This window comes from Penicillium antarcticum (genome assembly GCF_028974205.1).
Source record: "Penicillium antarcticum strain IBT 31339 chromosome Unknown utg000004l_segment0_segment0, whole genome shotgun sequence".
Taxonomy (NCBI): Eukaryota; Fungi; Ascomycota; class Eurotiomycetes; order Eurotiales; family Aspergillaceae; genus Penicillium; species Penicillium antarcticum.
In genome coordinates this window covers 1,753,679-1,773,309 of record NW_026695302.1, presented here as the reverse complement: position 1 = coordinate 1,773,309, position 19,631 = coordinate 1,753,679, and the positions used below count along the sequence as shown (strand labels likewise).

At 52.0% G+C, this 19,631-nt stretch overlaps 7 protein-coding genes across 7 annotated transcripts; 4 read left to right on the top strand and 3 right to left on the bottom strand.

The window, feature by feature from the left end:
- Position 1: 1 nt before the first annotated feature.
- Positions 2-2,489, bottom strand: N7508_004647 (putative C6 transcription factor; the record flags this gene model as incomplete). Its single annotated transcript, XM_058462713.1, has 6 exons — positions 2-836; positions 893-1,679; positions 1,733-1,814; positions 1,865-2,249; positions 2,301-2,371; positions 2,418-2,489. The coding sequence occupies 6 exons, from the start codon at positions 2,487-2,489 to the stop codon at positions 2-4; spliced, it is 2,232 nt and encodes a 743-aa protein (XP_058321338.1).
- A 357-nt stretch (positions 2,490-2,846) lies between these two features.
- On the bottom strand, positions 2,847-5,309 carry drs1 (putative ATP-dependent RNA helicase DRS1; the record flags this gene model as incomplete). Its single annotated transcript, XM_058462712.1, has 2 exons — positions 2,847-3,521; positions 3,573-5,309. 2 exons carry the CDS (start codon positions 5,307-5,309, stop codon positions 2,847-2,849), a joined length of 2,412 nt encoding a protein of 803 aa, XP_058321337.1.
- A 612-nt stretch (positions 5,310-5,921) lies between these two features.
- N7508_004645 (uncharacterized protein) lies at positions 5,922-6,800 on the bottom strand (the record flags this gene model as incomplete). Its single annotated transcript, XM_058462711.1, has 1 exon — positions 5,922-6,800. One exon carries the CDS (start codon positions 6,798-6,800, stop codon positions 5,922-5,924), a length of 879 nt encoding a protein of 292 aa, XP_058321336.1.
- Positions 6,801-7,705: 905 nt separating this feature from the next.
- N7508_004644 (uncharacterized protein) lies at positions 7,706-10,977 on the top strand (the record flags this gene model as incomplete). Its single annotated transcript, XM_058462710.1, has 8 exons — positions 7,706-7,764; positions 7,809-7,919; positions 7,966-7,982; positions 8,030-8,175; positions 8,223-8,303; positions 8,357-8,452; positions 8,996-9,188; positions 9,243-10,977. Coding segments are annotated over 8 exons (2,438 nt in total), but the record flags the coding sequence as incomplete, so codon positions are not given.
- A 463-nt stretch (positions 10,978-11,440) lies between these two features.
- Positions 11,441-14,544, top strand: N7508_004643 (putative gelsolin repeat protein; the record flags this gene model as incomplete). The annotated part of the gene is made up of 2 exons (XM_058462709.1): positions 11,441-14,241; positions 14,292-14,544. The coding sequence occupies 2 exons, from the start codon at positions 11,441-11,443 to the stop codon at positions 14,542-14,544; spliced, it is 3,054 nt and encodes a 1,017-aa protein (XP_058321334.1).
- Positions 14,545-14,912: 368 nt separating this feature from the next.
- On the top strand, positions 14,913-16,601 carry N7508_004642 (D-arabinono-1,4-lactone oxidase; the record flags this gene model as incomplete). Its single annotated transcript, XM_058462708.1, has 1 exon — positions 14,913-16,601. One exon carries the CDS (start codon positions 14,913-14,915, stop codon positions 16,599-16,601), a length of 1,689 nt encoding a protein of 562 aa, XP_058321333.1.
- Positions 16,602-18,165: 1,564 nt separating this feature from the next.
- N7508_004641 (Zn(II)2Cys6 transcription factor domain-containing protein) lies at positions 18,166-19,374 on the top strand (the record flags this gene model as incomplete). The annotated part of the gene is made up of 3 exons (XM_058462707.1): positions 18,166-18,372; positions 18,420-18,517; positions 18,579-19,374. The coding sequence occupies 3 exons, from the start codon at positions 18,166-18,168 to the stop codon at positions 19,372-19,374; spliced, it is 1,101 nt and encodes a 366-aa protein (XP_058321332.1).
- Between the last annotated feature and the right edge of the window lie 257 nt (positions 19,375-19,631).

The window sequence follows — 19,631 nt, the reverse complement described above, 5'->3', positions numbered from 1 at the left end:
CTTATTGAGGAGGACCTCCCCATCCCTGCCCAAATCCAGTGGTCATGTTGGTGGTGATGGGCTGGGCGTACGAAAACGCCTCGAAAACCTCAGGTGTTATCTCGTACGATCCGGGGTCATCTATTGCCATGACAGCGTTTGGCATTCCGCCCAGCAGATGGGTGGGTGGCATTTGGGGCATTTCGCCAGCGCGCATGTCGAACCGTGCTCCTGGGTGGTGGAAGGTGTTGTAGCCTTGCATTAAAGAAGGTTCGGGTCCCGTCGGTTGGGCATGTGTGCTCATTGAAGTTTGGGGTTGAGGTTGATGCTGCCCAGGAGAAACATGGCGGGAAGGATTGCTATTAAGTGACGGCGACTGGCTGTGCTGAGGCCGATGGGGGTGAGTATAAGACGGACTTTGATGCTGAGTGTGGTCCTGGTCTGGTTCGGGTTGGCCAGCAGGCATTGCACCGTGGATGTTGATTTGGAGTTTTTGGAGCTCCACGGAGATGAGATTGAGTGCAGTCACGATGACCGGATTAGCAGCTTTGACTCTCTCCAAAGCGAAGATGCAGAACTTGAGTTTCTCGAGTGTTCCCGATGCGGCGTACTTCAGAGCTTGGATCTCGAGCAGGAAAATGGATGCTGCTGTGTAGATGCTGTACGCAAGGGAGAGGACGACATGGCTGTCGCCGAATGTTCGACGATAGAGATCGAAGAGGGAGAGGATAGTGGTTGCTGAAGCCATGCATTGTATTAGATGGCTTGAGTCATACGTTTCTTGTCGGACCTTGAGCAGGTCCCGCGAGCAGAGGATTGGGCGGTGGAGGAGAATGTTGATGGTATGGTAGAAACAGCTACAGTAGAATGACAGTTAGCACCAGTAAGGCAAGGGAGTAGACCGGGCACATACTTGAGAATCACAATATGACTTGGTGGAGAGTATGGAGGTAGATTCACTGCCGACAGTTTCAAGTATTCCGGTAGATCGTCCCACCAATCGGCCAGACTTTTACTCTGCTCCTGGACGCAGTCATAGAACTCGGAGGCTGTGCTTTGGCGATTGGGGTCATAGATGTGAATGAGGATCTGATTCAAGACCTCGGCCAGGCCACACATCTTCATGAAACATGAGGTTGAATGGGCCTGCGTGGGTGGATAGTGAGCACCATCTGGGAAAGTAACGCCGTGAGGTGTCCATGTTTCGATCTCAGCGGTGTCGTCGAGAATCATTCTTGGTGGGCTAACGCGCGAGTGCTGCATTGTTGGGGCACGGCCAAAGTATAAGGAGACCACTTTGTCCCAGAAATAACAACCCCAGAAGAGTCGGTTTCGTATTTCGATGTCCTCATCACTCAACTGGGCCGACCCCGAATACTTCCGGCTATCAATAGAGATACCCAAGTCGTCCAGCAGCCGGAAAGCCATCCCACTGTATAACCAGGCCTGTGTCCGATTCCCACGACCACATTCTTGAGCGCTGAGTAGCAGCAATGTCTGGATTGTTGGGATGCCTGCATATCCACTTTTGAGCGAGTCAAACACGCCTGTCAATGTACGATGGGAGAATTGCGCTCCTCCATCGTAGGAGTCGAGAAGGGGGCCGATCTGAGGCTCCGCTTTGCACCATCGCACCGAATGGGAGAGGATGGCGTTCAACAGAATATCCGAGTAGTAGGGTCCGTTGATTTTCATGTCACCTGTTCTTGTAGGTTAATATCATCGCGGTCTGAAAGAAGGAGGCTGGACAGACGTGTGAAGGCAGGACGATACACGAAGTTCCACAGTGGCTGAATCCAGCACCAGTGGGAGTCGAGAAGATATTGGAAAGGCTCCTGCAGACGATATCAGCAAGTAATTTTCAATAAACCAGCAGAAACAGTACCGGCATAGCAGCCATCTGCTCGAACGCCCTCTCCCGCCACGCACTATTAACCAGGCGCTCCTTGCGGGCTTCTAACTCCTGAGCGTAGTGAGAAGTCGATGCTGTTTCATTAACCGCACCACTGGGCAGTTGGAAGAGACTGGTCGGCCCGTGAAAGGAGATGCGACCGTCGTTTTCCACATTCAAGCCATCGAATTCCCGTGCGAGTTCTTGAGCATCGGGGTCGGCCTTGATCTTAGGACCGCTTGAACTGGACTCGGCCACCGAGGAAGGCGAGCTTGCCTTGCGCAATTCCGCTTCGCCCTCCCCGCGGGACTTGGAAAGTGCATCCTCAAGTTGTGCGACTCTAGTTTCGAGCTGTTTCGTATAGGAAAGAGTCGGGGCTCTGTACGAGCATCAGAATGAGGCAATGGCATAGATTAAGCAGATCACTCACAAGCTGTACACGCACGCCTCGCCTCGCGTAGCGCATCGCGAACACGACGGACTAGCTCCGTTGCATTTCACCTAAGCAGTCAGCTCAGCAATCTCGGTCTTTGTCCGAAATCCATACCTTTCGTTTGCGACAGGCCTCGCACGAGAAGGCGCTCTTCCGGGGGAGGGTTGTCTTGGGAGGCTCGGCCATTCCAGATGGAAAGCTTCGATTGTAACGAGGAGGGAGACCTCCATCGGAAGAAGTGACAAAATCAGGCGAAAAATTTTGGCCCCAATTCCTCGTGGGGCAGTGATCGCGGGGAATGCAAAACGTGAGATAGTGTTGACGTCTGCCTGAGTCTTTTGGGGGCTTTTGGAGAGTTTGGAGTAAAAACTGGGACTGTTGGGGAGAACGAGAGCCAATGAAGCCGATACTTGCTCCGCTGAAGAGCGAGGGAGAGGAAATAATTGGCGGAGGGCGGTGGGTCTTGGCGCTCCACTGTATAGGGACGAGACTACTGCGCGCTATATCTTCATATTTGCAATCTAAACTTATACTATTACAGCCTTATTTCTTGCCTTTCTTGCCTTTTCCCGTCTTCGGTGCATCACGGTCACTCTTGCCCTTCTTCCATCCAATCTTGCCCTCGTGTCGCTCGTTGGCATCATCCAGACGTTTCTTGTCCTTGTTGCTCAGCTTCACGTTGCTCTTTTTGACACTAGGTCCATTCAGCTCCACAGCACCTAGCTTGCGGGCAACCTTCTTATCCTTCTCGGTCTCGAACCATGTGCGCTTGGGTCGCGACATGATCTCGTGTCCGTGCTTCATCAGGTTCTCGCCCTTGTTGACTTGCATCTCGACCTGAGCAAACTGCTTCTCGGTCTTCTCCTCTTGCAAGACCTCTTGAACCTCATCAGCCAGATCATCCGCCTTTTGCGCCCAGCTATCAGCAACAGCTTGCTCAATCACACGACTGGCAATCTTGGCGCCTTGGGCCTTGCCGGCTCTCACGGCGAGCTTGACCACCTTGCGATCGGGCTCGGCAGCAATGGTACAGGCACGACCGGATCGACCGGCACGGGCAGTACGACCGACACGGTGCAGGTAGATCTCATGGCTCTGAGGGGCCTCGTAGTTGATAACAGTCTCAACACCCTTGATATCCAGACCACGAGAAGCGACATCGGTGGCTAGAAGGAAGGCAACCTTGCCATCTCTGAAGTTTTCCACGGATTTGATACGCTGTATCGAATGTTAGCATGTTACGTGGAGTATAAACTGGTGAGGACATACCTGTTCCTGGCTCAAACTACCGTGAAGCTCTCCAGCCTTCAATCCTAGTAGTCCGAAAATGATACGGACACGGTGCGCTTCTTTCTTCTGTCGGAAGAAAATGATCACACGCTTTGTGTAAACTTCTTTGCACAGGTGCAACAGATATCCAAGACGCTTTTCCTCACGACCAGGACGAAGACGCACAAACTCTTGGACAAGAGTTGATACAGTGTTCTTCTTAGCATCCACCATCAATCGCATGGGGCGGTTCATGCCAACACGGATAAGCTTGTCGACAGAGTCTGTCATGGTGGCAGAGAACAGCATCGTTTGACGCGACTTGGGGATTGTAGTGAGAATCTCATTCAATTCATCGGCGAAACCGTCTTCAAGCATACGATCAGCTTCGTCGAGAACCATAATCTCCAGGGTGTCAACTGTGAAACTCGGCGAGTTACGCATGTGGTCAATGAAACGACCGGGAGTAGCGATGATAACATCGGGGCGCTTCTTGAGCACATTCTCCTGCTCACGAAGACTGAAACCACCAATCAATTGACAGAATGTGACGTCTGTGAAAGTAGCCAATTTAACGGCAACATTGTAACACTGAACCGCTAACTCACGAGTAGGCATCAAGATCACAACACGACTTGTAGGAACCTTCCTGGGACGGAAGAGAAGACGCTCCAGGATTGGAACAACAAAAGCAGCAGTCTTTCCAGAACCAGTTACGGCGCTACCAACAATGTCCTTGCCCAGCAAAGCAACGGGAATAGCCTTGCGCTGAATGGGTGTCGGGTCAGTGAATCCAACCGAGGCCAAACCTCGAAGGATAGGGCGAGAGAGGTTAAATTCTTGGAAGGTCATCTTGGCCATGGAAGCCTTGATGTCGGTTTTCTCCTCGGGGGCAAAGAATGCTTTGCGCTTCTCGGCTTCCTCTTCGTCCACTTCGCTCTCTGCGTCGGAGCCTCCGTCGGAACCGATGTCGTCTGGGTGGCCGACAGGTGTGGCGACAGAGTCATTATCAGATGCAGTATCGTCGTCGTCTTCGTCTGCGTCCTCGTCCTCGGATTTGTCCTCGTCATTGTTTTCTGGCCCAGAGCCGACTTCAGGGCCTTCTGCCTCACTCTCCTCCTCGCCGTCAACACCCATACCGAATCCATCAGCGGCCATGAGTTCGTCGTCGTCGAATTCCACAGGCGCGCCAACTTCTGATGCGGCATCGTCCTCGGATGCGCTGGCGCTCTCCTCTGCGTCCTGTGCCTTCTTCTTTTGCTTTTTAAAGGCATCATCTTTCTTGGCCTGCCTCCGCTCAATGATGTCGTCAATATCCACGGCCTTCTTGTCACCAGACTTCTTCTGTTCATCAGCAGCACCCCAGCCATCGAAGCCTTCGGTGACACCACGATTGGCTGCGCCGCCAACATCAAACTCGAACTCGGGGTTCAGGACTCCGTCATCTTCTGTCGCATCCTCCGCAGCATCAATGTCCTCCTCATCGGACTCGGGCTCGGGCTCGGAGGCGGCGTTTTTCTTGTTCTTCTTGGCGTTCTTCAATTGCTGCTTTTCTTGCTGCTTTTGCTTCTTGTTCTTGGGCTTGGGGGCCTCGACTTCGCGCTTACGCTTCTTGTTGTCGACTGGGGCGTCGCCCATCATTTCGTTGTCCTCTTCATCGTCGAATCGGGGTGCGTCTTCGTTATCGGAGAGCGTGAAGACAAAATCGTCGTCTTTGGAACTCCTTGAGGGAGCCATCGTTCGGGCTGAGGCGTAAACCTGGGGAATTCAAGTGAATGAAGAATTCCTAATAAGACAAATTACCCCAGAGAAAAAAGAAGTCCTTGTAAACTCTGCAAGCTAGTCCCGCAGAGAAAATCGATCAACATGCAAAAAAAAAAGTTCCCCGGGCGGTGACGGGCAATTGGTGACATAAGCTGAATCTGACACCTGAGGAATGAGGTCCCAACATCGAAGTTCATGTGACTAAGTTAACGTTAACTTAATACGTGCGGGTCAGACCTTTATAAGTGCATAAATATCTAACCTTAAAATCTGTCACTACACATTCATACATTTCAAGGTTTTCTGATTTCACGTTCTTCTTGCTGTGGCTTGCGCCCTTCGTTTATGCACATAAGGCGCACCCTTCTTCCGATCCTCTCCACCCCATACATTCCCTTCTCACCATCCTTCGCCTCAACGTCGTGCATTGCGAAGCACTTCACGTTCCTCGGGCTGTTGTGCTTTGTAAGGTCTCATGTTGTACATGAAACCAGCAACATTTTCGTGCCAGTGACTGTGTGGCTTTGTTCTTCATTTTTGGGTCCTGGAAGGTACTTCAAGTTTGGCAAAATCATAGACTCTCCATCAGCCATCGTGGTTCCGTCGAAGAATGCAGTGTGACAGATATCCACTTTCTGAGCCCCCGAGCTGGCCACCAGTTCTGACGTCCTTGTTAAAGATGGTGGACGAGGAAACCATCAATTCAAACCACCAGTCCTCCTTGTGTGAAACTTGAGGGTCCCATTTGTTCAAAGGGAAAGGAGAAGGATCATAGATTGCCTCATTATGGTGTGATGTGAATGTGGGCTTGCCATTTTCAACAATAGGGAACAGGCGGGTAGGATTTTTATATGCCATCAATTGAGGCAGACGCTGAGCATTGGACCATGCACGATATTCGGGGGTATCAAGGTTGGCTTCTGCCCAGTTGCATACTGCATCATTGTTGTCAACCTCCTCATCGGCAATGGGTCTCAAGGGGTTGCTCAGACTCTCAGATGCAGACCGCGGCCCAGCGGAGCCCACGTCTTTGCCATACTGTGGTTCCGCAAGTGTTCGGTAAACGCTGGAGGTCTGGTCAACCCTCGGTCCATCTCTTGCTTCGGGAAGTCTGTCGGGACACGCGTCGTTCTCGTCATCCCTCGGCCGATTCTGCCGTTGGGGATAAATACTCATTATGAGAGCGATCTTGGCCTCGCCAACTTCAGCCCACCGCAAATCTACCGTATCCTGGATACAGGCGTTCTTTTCATTCTCATCCAGTGCCAATAATCTCAAGAATTCTGCGCGTAGGGTGGGGTTGAGTTGCTTGAAAAATGCACCATCGTCGATGGCGTCAGATTTGTTGAAGACGACACCATCAGGAGAAATAGCTTCTTTGCCCAGTGGATGAATATCACTGTTATCTATTGAATCTTCTTTGGACTTGGGTTGATCAAACTGTCGGTGCCAGACACTGGACATCACCGTTATACGCCATGGCTGGATCTGTTCGATCTATAAGATGAATAGCTCAACTTGCGATGGTTCAGATGAGACTCGCATTTTGGGTGACACAGCTTTGCATTATTTGTTTGTTTGTTTTTTCTTTTGTCTTTTGTCTTTTGTCTTTTGTCTTTTTGCGGATCAAGGATACCTGCTGGCCTACCAAACAGCTCGTCAGCATATCGGTCTTGTTGTCAAGGATGACGGTTGATGATGGCCACTTGTTCACTTATCCTGAACTATTGCCTTATTCAGCGTATGACATAGGCCTTCTTGTTTCCTGTTGATTGACTGTAACGTTGCGGTAGAAATATGCTGCAACCTCAGGGTTCCCTGTTCTGGGCTCCAGTACTTGTACGTATCGCGGTGTGATTGTCGAAATAGAAGAGAGACGGGAATGAGTATTGAGTCGGAATTAAAAGACAGGGGTTGATGATTGGAAGACCAATGACAAGGGGCGCTGTGCGAGAGATAATGAGACGCTTAAATTGGAGATAAAAACGGCCTCGCCGCCGCGAAGTATGGCGTCTCTATAAGTCCTTTTCCCCCCAAACTGTCGCTATTTTGGCGCGCATGGCCCCTCGGCATTGCTTAACATTTTGTAGCCATCTCTTCATGATTAATGGTCTTTAAGAATTCCCAGGAATAACCGTCTCCTTAACGGCTTCTTCAGCCACATAGTATCCTCTCATAGTACCCAAAAATGGATTTTCCAGTTGGGCTTAAATCAATTACTTACTACGCTTTCTTGAATTCCTTTCCCTCGAGTAAGAAAAGACACTGTACAAATTCATTTGAAACAGAAAATGAATATATATATCTGGTGCACTCATGTACATGAACATCTGCGGCCCACCAAATTTTCTCCCCCGCACACATCCACCATGTTATCCATACTTCGCAAGGCACGCTTAAAGGATAAGGAGATGCGAATATTGATGCTGTAGGACTTTTCTCCAAGCGTTGAGACCGAGCTAATTCTTGAAGGGGTCTTGACAATGCGGGCAAGACGACCATCGTCAAACGCATCATGAATGAGGATGTCACTACGGTCAGCCCAACCCTGGGCTTCATCATCAAAACCATTGACTTTATGGGGTAAGTTCCCGCCAAATTTGCAGAATCAAATGCTGATCTGTCACAGATACAAACTCAACATTTGTGAGTCCGAACTGCAGGAGACCGCAATCGGGGACTGACGCCACCAGGGGATGTCGGAGGACAAAAAACTCTCCGATCCTATTGGAAAAACTACTTTGAAAAGACTGACACGCTCGTATGGGTTGTGGATGCCACTGATCGCCTTCGCGTGAACGATTGTCGACAGGAACTCGCGGGTCTACTACTTGAAGAGGTTCGGAAGTCCCCGCAGTGGTTGGATATTCACTGACTGGACGACAGCGACTTACGGGAGCCAGCTTGCTGGTCTTTCTGAACAAGACAGATGTGGAACATTGCATGGATGAGCAGGAGGTTCGCGAGGTAGGGTTTTGTTGCCTTTCTAATGGACCAAAGGACCCAACTGACTTCTACAGCGACTGGATTTGGACTCCATCAAAACACACAAGTGGACTATCTTGCCCTGCAGTGCAATGACCGGCACAAACTTGACTGAAGGCTTAGAATGGGTGGTACAGGATGCTAAAGACCGGCTATTTCTCTACTGACGGTCTCAACATTATGTTCACGCCGGTGGACCCGTTGAATTTGCATTTGGCCTCTCTGAATCTCATTCTCTCCGGGCTTGCAGTTCAAGTATACAATGACATCTGATAGGTGGAAGTATACGTGTCAGATCAGAGAAGTTGTATTCCGAGACTGCAAGGCACAAAGTGATATATCATTATATCTCACCCCTGAAACCAGGAAATAGGACACAACGATGAAACAAGACAACAGACACAACATCACATCGAATTCACCAAGAAAAAGAAAAGGTTGAAATCCTGAAAAAAACCACGTAGAAGCCGGGAGAAGACATCACTGCGGGGCGGTCCACACGTAAACAAACCCTTAAACACGCTCTAGGGGATGCACCTATGCATGGAATAGCTGCAACTGTGGATAAATTAAAGGCGCATCTCGTTTCTCGTCATTTTGTTCTCAGAAAAGCCGAACTCCTCGACTAATGTGCGCCGATCGAGCCCGATCGATTCCTGATTTAATTTCAACAGGGCGGAGAACTCAGCCTTCCTCTCTTCCCCTCCGCCACTACTCACACCATGACTGAAGGCTCCGACGTCAATGATTTCCTGGAGCGCATTCGGGAACTAGGTGAGCGGCGCGACAAGGAAGACGAAGAGCGCACGAAGAAATTGGAGGAAGAGATTCTGCAGGGCCGGAAAGAAAGACAGGCCCGGAGAGCTGGTACACCCCTGTTCCCCGTGTGGTAGTGGTGGCAGGCTGCTAACGAGTTGGCAGAGCGAGCACGATCTCTCGCCCTCACAGATGACTCCCCAACCCTCAATGTCGCGCGACTGAGCGCTTCCTCCATCAGCCCCGGCTCGATCAACCCACCGGAACACCTTGAGCCGACTCCGCGACAAGAGACGGATGTAGAGGAGAAGCTGGAAAACCCCGAGTCCACTGAGAGGCGTGGATCAGTTCAAGACATGGATTCACCTCGAGCACGCCCTCCGTTGTCTCGTAGCCGAGCAGGGACCTTGTCATGGCAGCAACGTCCCTCGTCGCGGGACTTTGGGTCTCCCACAGCATCCCCAACCCGATCGCCGACGCGTGCAAGTCACTTGAGAACCTTGTCCACGGCATCAGATGAAAACAGGCTGTCCCGCTCCTTCGGATTTGCGCGTCCAAAAGACTCGTCTCCCCAGAGCCCGGAACGAAGTATTGGCTCGCCATATCATAGAAGGGAAGAACGATCGGATAGTGTCACAGAGCCGAATGTCCCTCAACTGCCGACACCAAGTCTGGACCAAGAACCAAGTGCCGAGGTTGAGAAGCGAGAGCCAGAAAGGTCGCCGTCCATTCCAAGAACCGCGTCTCGGGATAGCAACACAAGCCATCGCTTCTCTGTATCGTCAGTATCCGGGCTAGGTTCGCCAGTGCATCTGTCGGAGGCTCAAAAGCTCGAGCCAGTACAGGCTGATTCTTTCTTCGAGGAGCCGGCACCAGAATCTCCCACCCAGCGGCGCATCATGTCACCTGAGCGAACGCGGTCAACATCGCCTACAAAGGGTCTCGGGGGTTTCGTTCAAAGTGCGATGATGAGACGGTCAGACAGCGTGTCTAAACGATGGAGTGCTCAGATTCCGCAAGGACTGAGTCGGTCCAACTCGATCGTCTCAAATCGCAGTAGTGTAGCAGGTCCAAGTATGAGTGAAATGGTCCCTCCTTCTGCTCGTGGAGTTGGCCGTGACACTCCCACTCTTTCTCAAAGACCAGGCTCCAGCCACAGCGAAGCAGCCACAGAAAAAACCGAGAGACCGATAACACCTCCTGGTCCCCCACCTGCATTCTCAGATAGAGACAGTGTGCGTGCCGAGGGAAGCCCGAGCAGACCAAGTCGTCCCCTTCACTCCAGGTCCGCCAGTTCAGTGACCACTGACGGCAACGATTCTGCTTTTGTCTCACGCACTATGGATCCCAGACGCTGGAGCCCCAGCAAGGCTACCTGGCTAGAGAGTGCTCTCAACCGGCCTGAGTCGCCACGCTCTACCCGGCCCCCCTCGCAGCCCTCCTGGGCCAGGGATCGACAATCTCGAGGCAGTGTCGACATGGGACGAGTGAGCAATTTCAAGGAGGTCACCCCCATTGGTTTGATGAGAACACCCCCGCCGGGACTTCAGTTCAAGAGGTCCAGTGCGTCTGGCCCGTCACTGCCTGAAAGCCCGGGGAACAAAGCGAAAGAAACTGTCACTGAGTCCCCATCTGTTCTGGGTACCCCCGTTGCTAGCAAAGTGAAGGAGACAATCCCAGAATCTCCATCTGCTCTTGAAGCCCCTGAGGCCAAGGCAGAAGAGATTCCAGAATCCCCCTCTGTTCTTGAGACTTCTGATACCAGCATGGTAAACCGGTCGATTCCTCAATCTCCCTCTGTTGGTAGTTCTGAACACGTCCAACCGAGGGAAACAGTCCCCGAGTCTCCTTCGCCCGCTGAAGAACTCCCATCCACACCTGCCAAGGAGACGGCGGAGCAACTCCAATCTGTCTCTTTTACTGAAGAAAAAAGCGAACCACAAGAATCGGCAGCTGAAGCATCCACAGAGCTTGCAGAACCCGAAGCTGCCCCCGAGCCTGAATCGACTCCGACTCGCCGGCTGCCTCCCTCATCGTTGAGTCCCAGACCAAATTTCTCCATCTCTACATCCTCCCGGGAGCCTATTTCACCCAAGCTCAAGCAACCACAATCTCCGGTTGTTGATTTTAGAGCCAATCTTCGGAAACGAGAGGTTGTCAAGGATAGCGGACCCGAGAAAGAACCAGAGTTCAAGAACGTATTCGGACGGCTCAAGAAGACCGAAACCCGCAACTATGTTGCCCCTGATGAACTGAAGGGCAATATCCTACGCGGCAAAGCTGCTCTCAATTCCACTGGAGGGCCAAAGAAAACTCCGCGAGTTGATGAGTTCAAGGACAGCCTTGTGAAACGCAAAGATGAAATGAAGGCAGGTGGAGGCTCTATTAGACGAAACACTGCTGGAGAGAAGGACGCGCCGCCAAAGCCAACCGATGTTATCCCAGAAGCTATTGCTGTTCGACAAAGCATGTCCAGACCGAAAAGTATCAAGCGAGTTTCTGCCGATGAACCAATCTCTCCCTCCCAAAGCATCGGCTCCTCACGAGCATCTCACGATCGACAATCATTCTCGCCGTTCCCTACTTCGCCCGCAAAAGAGATCAGCTCGTCGAGAACGTCCCAGGAACGACAGCCCTGGCCCCCATCTCCTGCCAATGACGACCCTGCGTGGCCGTTGAAGGACACTGTCGTGTTCCCTGTCGCCCAGGAAGTCCAGCCATTGTCCTCATTCCCTGTCGATCATGCCACTAAAGAGAAAGAGTCGGAAAAAGTGATTCCGGCAACTGAATCCCTCCAGGACACTCCTACGCTAGAATCTTCGAGCCAAGAACAAGACCGTGCGATGGTGGACCAAATTGAGCCAAGCGTCACCAAGGAACAGGATGCTCCCACCGAGCCTATCTCCCCGGTCCACAACTTGCCACCGGTCCCCGTCGCGCAAGCTACTGTGAACCCAACTCCGGCAGGAAAAGGCAAATTAGCAGGCCGAATCAATCCCGCGTTGGTTGGTTTGCTGTCTCGCGGCCCGCCCATGGCCACTGAAGGACCGAAGAGGGACCTCCCGACCCCGGTCTCTACTGAGAAAGACTCCGCCTCGCCCTCTGCACCTTTAACCCATGTCACCAAAGAGCGTGCCAGAGGCCCTAAGAGAAGACTTCCCAAGGCAACTACTGCTTCGACCCCGTCCCCCCGGGATGATTCTGAGGTTGGTGCTATTTCATACTTTGAAACCATCCCATCACAGACTCCTCCAATCCCTGTTGAGTCTTCGGACGACACGTCGGATCGCCTCTCGCAACCTGATTCAGATCTGATTCCTGACATCGATTTCCCCCGTTCAGGCAGCCCGGTCACCGAACTCCCTGTGAATAGTCCCTTGCAGGAAACCCTCGAACGCGAACCCACTTCTCCAATCCCTGCTGCGTCTTTGGACGATACGTCAGATCGTCTCTCCCAATCTGATTCAGCCTCCCTTTCTGACACCGAAAACCCTCGTTCAGTCAGCCCACTCGCCATTCAACCCCCCGTGAACATCGCATTACCGGATACGGATATCCCCGAAAGCAAACCTGCGCTCTCGATCCCTGTTGAGTCTTCGGACGATGTGTCGGATCACATCTCACAACCTGATTCGGTTCTACTGTCTGACACCGAAAATCCCCCATTGGCCAGCTCGGTTACTACACAATCCCCTGTGAATATTCCATTACAGAGTAGCCTCGAGTTGGAGCCCGAGCAACGACCTCAAACTCGTTCCTTAACAACGGACTTTGATATATTTCCCTCTCCTGGTTCCTCCCCTAGTCTCAACACTGCATCCCTTGCTCTTGACAGCCCTGAAGGCATGAATGCATCAGACAGACCGCCCGTCCCGCCAAAATCTAGTCCACCCACATCTCCATTGCCTTCAACGCCCAAGTCACTATGGGGACAGCGAAATCGGTTTGCGTCGTCGTCTCCATCCCCTCTCAGAACAAGCTACAAAGAGAACCGCATGGATACACCCCCGACTCCTCCGCAGAAGAACATCCCCGGTGTCACAGTAGCCGCCGCACGGGGCTTTGTCCCATGCGCCACAAGCCAGTCCTCCCCTCCTGTGCCCCCAAAGCAAGATGATTTTATGCTCAACAAGCCCACTGATCCGCGCCGACTGTCCCGTAAGATGTCAGCACCGTCATTGGTTGCACAAGCTAGCGAGGCACGAGAGGTCATTGCGGGATTTTTCAAGACATTCCCCAATCCTCGAGACCGCATGGATATTGACCCGCAGGTGATGTTGATGAAGAAACCGGAGGAGTCCAAGATCAGAACACTCAAGCTGCAGATATGGGAACTCACGGGCGACGGCAGACGCCAGGAACTTCCCTCTCACCAAGAGTATATTCTCTATCAAGGCAGCATGTATCTCTGCGTGCATTCGTTTGAGGCTCAGGGGGGTAACAGCTCAGAAGTTTATCTCTGGTGTGGAGACGATGTCCCTGATGCTTCGGTGGACAGTGAACAGATGTTCGCTCGCAAAGTAGCCCGCGAAAATAGCACCAAGCTGCAGGTCATTCGACAAGGCAAAGAGCCAGTTCGCTTTATCCAAGCGCTTGGTGGCATCATGATCACCCGTCGAGGATCCAGCTCTCGCCACAACTCATCGGCCCTCTACATGCTTTGTGGCCGGAAACATTTGGGACAGATGACCTTTGATGAGATCGACTACTCGTTGCGCAATCTCTGCTCTGGCTTCCCATATGTTGTTTCAGCTCCCTTTGGCAAGCTTTACTTATGGAAGGGCAAGGGCAGTGGGCCTGAAGAGACGGGTGCCGCTCGTCTCATCGGAATGGACCTGGGTCTGACTGGGGAGTTTGAAGAAGTCGCCGAGGGCGAAGAACCGGAAGACTTCTTCGATGTCTTTGCTGGTCCCCGAGAGGCAGCTCCTCACATGTGCCAAGATTATTGGCAGCTCAAGCCAAAATATTCCCAGTTCCGTACACGGCTTCTGCGTGTCGACCACGAATTAGGGCAACCGACTCGTTTCTGGAATCTACGCCGCCCTGGATCAGGTTCGCCCGTGGTGAAGCCCAACGACTGCATTCAGGAAATCGAACCTTTCTGCTACCGCGATCTCACCGACAAGGATGTTTACGTTCTGGACACGTTCTTTGAGATCTACGTGTAAGTAAATCCCCTTCTATGCGAACAACCTCATACTAATCCCCTGATAGGATCATCGGCGAGCAAGCCTCACAAAAGTCGGCTGATTTCGCGTCCGCGGTTGTCTTCGCGCACGAGTATGGTATCCTGGCCACATCTCTCCAGGACCGACCTTTCATCCCGAAGACTTTCGTTGCGCTGGGTGGTGTCGCCGACCGCTGCCAAAGCGCATTCCGCAAATGGAACCCACGCACTCTCAACGCACCATTTGTATTCCCTCTGGATGTGGTTATTGAAGCCATGCGAGCTCCAGGGGACAATTGAGGTACATTTTATTTTCTGTGCATATTCCGGCATTTCGGGGGGAGTCTATCTTCATAGAGCATCTGGGATGTAGATAAAGGTCACGCATTGGAGGTGTAATTAGGCATCTCGGTTGATATTGAACGTTATTTTATTGAGCATGTTAATATTTGAGAGCAGATATAATAGTAGATATAGTAATAGATGTGCTAGTAGAGTGATATATGAGAAGAGAAGTATACAATACTCCTACACTATGAGATGTCAAGGTTGTTGGTCTCAAACGGAGATAAAAAAAACGGGACCCTCATGTCGCTATCTCCTAGCGTCTCCGACTTCCCCCAAATTATTATCTACAACTTGAATATGCCGTGATTCTTCTCTTCAACATGGATCCCTTTCTGCTAAAGGACCCTGCGGTGCCATTCCGCTCGTCCACCGATCACCTGCACCACACGTGGGCCAAGACCTTCTTCTCGCGCCCGGAGCTGTACATCCGCCCTCAGACTATCCCCGAGATCCAGCAGCTGGTGACCCTCGCTCGTCGCTGTCGTCGTCGAATTGTCACTGTGGGCAGTGGCCACTCGCCCTCCGATCTTACCTGCACCTCCTCGTGGCTCGTCAACCTCGATGACTTCAACCGCATCCTGAATGTCGACTCCGAAACCGGCTTGGTCACCGTCGAAGCGGGCATCCGACTGAGTGAACTGGGCACACAGCTGGAAAAGCATGGCTTAACACTCGCGAACTTGGGGAGCATTGACAGCCAGTCCATAGCGGGTGTCATTGCGACGGGCACACATGGCAGCTCCCTTCACCATGGACTGCTGTCGGAATGCATTGAATCGCTTGGCCTGGTACTTGCCAATGGCCAGCTGGTCCGTTGCAGCCCGACAAACAACCCGGATCTATTCCGCGCCGGACTAGTCTCACTCGGAGCCCTCGGAATTGTTGTCGAGGTCACCTTGAAGGCGACGCGAACATTCAACATTGCCTGGCGCCAGGAGCGGTATTCGCTATCTCGCGTGCTGAGTGAATGGACCCAGGGGCTGTGGACAGATCACGAGTTTGTGCGCGTGTGGTGGTTGCCATATGAGAAGGGTGCTATTGTCTGGCGCGCTGAGAAGACCGACCTTCCTCTGCGTGCCCCCCCAAGAAACTTCTACGGAGATTCACTCGGCTACCATATCTACCATAACCTGCTTGCACTTTCTTCCTATGTCCCGCGCATTTTGCCCTGGGTCGAATGGTTCGTCTTTGGCATGCAATATGGATTCCGACCTGGCTCGACTGTGACTGAGGCCGTTGAGCCCGCACGTTCAGGACTGTTGATGAACTGTCTGTTTTCACAGTTCGTGAACGAGTGGGCTCTTCCTCTGGACAAAGGACCTGAAGCCATCCTTCGCCTTTCGGCTTGGTTGAACGGCGATTTGAAAACCGCCCAAATCCCATTCTCTCCCAAGGGACTGTGGGTGCACTGCCCAGTCGAGGTACGGGTCTCGGACTCATCACTAAACACGAAACCCCGTCCCTTTCTGGACCCGACTTCTCGCGATGGACCCACGCTGTACTTGAACGCGACTCTCTACCGGCCCTACCTCCGCGACCCGCCTTGCAGAGAACGATACTATGAAGCATTCGAATGGCTCATGCGGGACATGGGCGCCAAACCTCACTGGGCGAAGAACTTCCGCACTCTAGGCCCCTCCGAGTTGGGCAACGCGTACCGCGAAGACATGGACTCGTGGTTGAAGGTCCGGCAAGAAGTCGACCCGGACGGCATGTTTCTGGGCGAATGGCATCGCCGCAATTTACCCCTGACTGAAGCATCTGACTCAGACGAGCGGCTGCCCCTCCTGGAGCGCGAGCAGGAGCGTCGCAAATTGAATATCAGTGGCGTCGGTGATGGTATAGAATGGGTAGGTGATCGCCGGGGGCAGGTCGAGTCGGACCACCCGACGGAGATGACATATGACTTCCCAGAGTCCTCTAGTCCCACGGCCAGCGAGGAAAGCTTTGATTTGCTTGCAAAGGGGGAAGCGAGCATCTTACTCCCCGGGCCCGAGATGAGCAATTAGGCTCCCAAGCAAACAATATCGGTGTTGGTCGGGTGCATGTCCCGACTTTCCCTGCCCTGCTGATCGTGTCGAACACTTCTGGCCGGCTCGGTCGCTGTGCTTATTGTGGCTTCTTTGTTTTTCAGTCCTTGTTCTTTTGCTTCCGGTTCTGCGTTAGGGTTTTAGATCGGGCAATTTGGTATGTTCGGGCTTAGCGCACGTTAACACAACGGTCCCAGGAGAGCTCTTTTCACCTGTTGATTCATTTTCTCTAATATGCTACCCATATTGTTACTATTCTTTTGCTTTTTTCCCCTTGGGCTTCCTCGCCAAGGCAAAATCTAACCTTGTGGTCTCCGATGCTGATTGGAATCTGTCGGTGAAAGCCCTGCGTGTTTTTGATGCATGGTGCTCGTCAGGTGTCCTTTCATAGGGCCGTTCATCTGGATGAATTCAATAGTCAATAATTCTACCTTGACCATCTACATTACCTGACACAGGTTTCTTTTCTGGTATCGGGGAGAGGGTCTGTCTACCCTTGGCCTTTGTCTCTTCTCCCCTGTCCCCTGTCCCCTGTCCCTTGTCCCATGTCCCAGCTGAAAGACCTGAGAAACCTCCAGCTTGCACAAATCCATTTCAGAGAGGATCTAGCCACCGTGGCAAACCCGGGATTCAGCATTCAAGTCTATATCTGTAAAGCCGAATGGGACCAGCGTGATAGACTGCAACTCGCACTGGGAGTATACGAGCACGCTGAAGATCAATGCAAAGATCTAGCCTAGACAACTGTTCAGATTAGGGCTGCCTCTCTGGGCCCAGGATATCTGTTTGTCTTGTGCAGGCTGTGCCAGGGTTATACATAGAAGGATTTCACAAAGAGAAGCAGACCAACAGACCCCGCTTCAGGCTTAAGCGCTATCCCCTGAGCAAGACAAAAAGACCGAAAGATCAATTGCTGGGTATTCGTGACACGTTTCGGTGCAGCTGGTTGACTAGGATTTTTTTATACTTCGGTTCTTTGGTTTGTCTTGCCATCTCCCACCTCCCTCCGTCTCTTTCCCTCCTCATCTCCCCGTCTCTCCTCTCTCTCTCTCCCTCTCTCTCTCTCAGCATTGACCCCTCCACCGCACTTCATGCAGGTTGACAGGGGTCTCGATTGGTGCAACATGTGCTCCCAATTCCATTTCCCTCAGCCGCCAGGATCACACGTGTTGGGAGGGGGAGAACTAACGTGTGACGAGACGTTGCAAAGCCCTCAATGCATTGGATTCTGCCCGAAGAGCATGCGGCTCGGACCGTGCTCAACTGCGCCCAAATGATCCCCGGTCATCCTGGGCTCTGTCGCGCTTGTCTGACAGACTCTCCACGTCACTGGTAAATATACCCTGTGCTTATATGCGGGGCCTTTTGATATCAAGGCCTGTCCATTTCACCCCCACTTGCTCCCTTTTTTTTTAATTCTTTGCTGGCCGAAGATTGTTCCTACTCCTTCCGAGCTCTATATATATTTCTTGACTACAACTCTGTCATCTCTTTGGATTTTGCTGTCCCAGCGACATAATCAGTGGATCGTGCTGTGCGCAAGATGATACAGTCCAATACATCATGGCAACCAAAGCTTCGCCCCAAGGGCTTTCTCCATAGCATTGACGACTTTGCGGCAGTGGCCTCACTATCTGAGCTGGAACACCGGACCAGGACGGGGGAGGACAAACGCGACCAGCGCGTTTTTCGGGTCAAGCGCAAGCATGTTCTGAAGGCGTGTGATCGCTGTCGCGTGAAAAAGACCAAGGTATGTTAACAGTCCTGGGACTGTGGATATCCCCTAACACAGTACAGTGCGATGGGAAACAACCTTGCAACCGCTGCTCGGCATACAACCACCCATGTTTGTTCCGCGAGCGAAAGGCCACCCAAACCAAAGTATACTCTCGAGGGTGAGTGCATGGTTTCAAGGTTTCTAATTGTGAGCGTGAGTTAATCGATGCATGGATGCAGCTTCGTCGAAATGCTCGAATCCCACCACTCACTGGTAGTCAAGGCTCTTCAGAAACTCTACAATCTCTGCATCAACAACGAAGGCTTCCCTGGCGAGCCTCTTGCTGAAGCACCAGGTGGCCACCCTCTCACGCACGCAATTCTAGATCGACTGGGACTAATCAAACAAGCCGAGGAGAACGCTGACGAACCAGACGAAGACTCCGAGGATCTACGATATCTGCGCTTGTTATCAACATCGACAGAATGTAGCGTCACAGCTGAGCCTTCGCCTGAGCCTATGACGCCTCCAGAATCTTCGCCAACAACGCTATCAAACTCGATATGCCCTATGCCTACACCCATGCCGAATCGCAGAGGCACGGCCGGAAACTGGCAGTGGGACCTTCAGCCGATTCAACAGCCAAGCTACAGCTACTCTGATGCCGGATACCATGATTTGATGGCCATGCAGCGGTCATCCATGAACGCATCGGATATGGGCACTGATATCTCGCCTCCCATTGAACTACCGGCCGACCTTTCGAGTCTATCGCATAACCATCAGCATAGCCCGCCGTTTCCATATGTCCTTGATGGCTGCTGTGATACTGCGACTGCACAGGCTGATGTTAAACCTGTCCTGTCTCGACATCATAGCCTGATGAACACACCCCCGCATTCGCAGCTGCACTCGCATGCGCATCCTACAGCGGCCACTTTGCCTGGTGATATGATTGGCAACTTTCAATTCAAGGCACCTGATTCTGAGTTCTATCAAGGATTTACGCCTGGCTGGTCTTTCCCCTCTGAGTAGACTTTTCATCCGCTGCAGTAAGATCTAACCTGTCTCTCGTTCACGCTAGCTCGGGTTTGAGCAGAAGCTGCTGGGCAGCTTTTATATTTCACTTTTTACCTATACCGTGCCATTTTTAGCGTTCTTTTCCTTATTCTCTTATCTCTTGATCATTTTCAGTTCTATCTATCGCTCTATACTCCCACATCCATTTGTGAAGCCAGAACCACAGCCACTCCTTGGATTGGTAATGGTCTTGGATCTGACATTATCAGCAC